The sequence below is a fragment of the Onychostruthus taczanowskii genome, unplaced genomic scaffold (genome assembly GCF_017590055.1).
Source record: "Onychostruthus taczanowskii isolate IOZ18803 unplaced genomic scaffold, ASM1759005v1 scaffold1107, whole genome shotgun sequence".
Lineage (NCBI taxonomy): Eukaryota > Metazoa > Chordata > Aves > Passeriformes > Passeridae > Onychostruthus > Onychostruthus taczanowskii.
This window is the reverse complement of record NW_024497708.1, coordinates 3,055-4,258: the sequence shown is the minus strand read 5'-3', so window position 1 is coordinate 4,258 and position 1,204 is coordinate 3,055. Positions and strand designations below refer to the sequence as shown.

Sequence of the window (1,204 nt, the reverse complement as noted above, 5' to 3'; positions counted from 1 at the left end):
CCTGTCCCCACACTGGGGGTGTCCCCATGTCCCTGCCCCCCACCGGGGGTGTCCCCGTGTCCCTGTCCCCACACTGGGGGTGTCCCCGTGTCCCTGCCCCACACTGAGGGTGTCCCCGTGTCCCTGCCCCACACTGAGGGTGTCCCCGTGTCCCTGCCCCACACTGGGGGCGTCCCTCTGTCCCTGCCCCACACCAGGGGTGTCCCTCTGTCCCTGTCCCCCCACTGGGGGTGTCCCCGTGTCCCTGCCCCACACCGGGGGTGTCCCCATGTCCCTGTCCCCCCACTGGGGGTGTCCCCATGTCCCTGTCCCCACACCGGGGGTGTCCCCGTGTCCCTGCCCCCATGCCAGGGGGTGTCCCCATGTCCCTGCCCCCCACACTGGGGGTGTCCCCATGTCCCTGTCCCCACACCGGGGGTGTCCCCGTGTCCCTGCCCCCATGCCAGGGGGTGTCCCCATGTCCCTGTCCCCCCACTGGGGGTGTCCCCATGTCCCTGTCCCCACACTGGGGGTGTCCCCATGTCCCTGCCCCACACTGGGGGTGTCCCCATGTCCCTGTCCCCACACCGGGGGTGTCCCTCTGTCCCTGCCCCACACTGGGGGTGTCCCCATGTCCCTGTCCCCACACTGGGGGTGTCCCCGTGTCCCTGCCCCACACTGGGGGTGTCCCCATGTCCCTGTCCCCACTGGGGGGTGGCAGTGCCAGCCTGTGACACTCAGTGGCTTTATTGGGCCCCCCCGGGCTGTGCCCCCCCCCCGGGGGTCCCAGGGCCCCTCCACGCCCCGAGGCCACCCCAGTGTCCGTCCTCGGCTGTGTCCGTGCGTCCGTCCTCTGTCCGAGTGTCAGTCCTCTCCGTCCCCGCTGGACGTGGCCCCTCCCAGGCCCTCGGCTGTCTGCCAGCTCCGTCCGTCCGTCCGTCCGTCCGTCGGTCCCTCGGTGTCCCCGGGGCTCAGTGGCAGTTCTGGCACCGGGGGTGGCACCTCTGCCCGTTGACGTTGCAGCGACAGCCGCCGCTCGTGTCCCCGGGACCCTGCGGGGGACGGGGCAGGGGTCACTGGGGGTCGCTCGGGGGTCAGCTGGGGGTCGCTCAGGGGTCAGCTGGGGGTCACTGGGGGTCATTGAGGGGGCAGGGGTCACTGGGGGTCACTGGGGGTCGCTCGGGGGTCATTGAGGGGGCAGAGGTCACTGGGGGTCAGGGGTCAG

At 72.1% G+C, this 1,204-nt stretch overlaps 1 protein-coding gene across 1 annotated transcript in view; it reads right to left on the bottom strand.

The window, feature by feature from the left end:
- Window positions 1-710: 710 nt before the first annotated feature.
- LOC121346211 (ranBP-type and C3HC4-type zinc finger-containing protein 1-like) overlaps window positions 711-1,204 on the bottom strand; it is a gene marked incomplete at its 5' end in the record, with an annotated part of 2,754 nt that continues 2,260 nt past the window's right edge. The window contains one exon of the mRNA XM_041423821.1: window positions 711-1,050. Within this exon, the coding sequence (XP_041279755.1) occupies window positions 951-1,050 (100 nt within the window). The remainder of the gene's footprint in view (window positions 1,051-1,204) is intronic.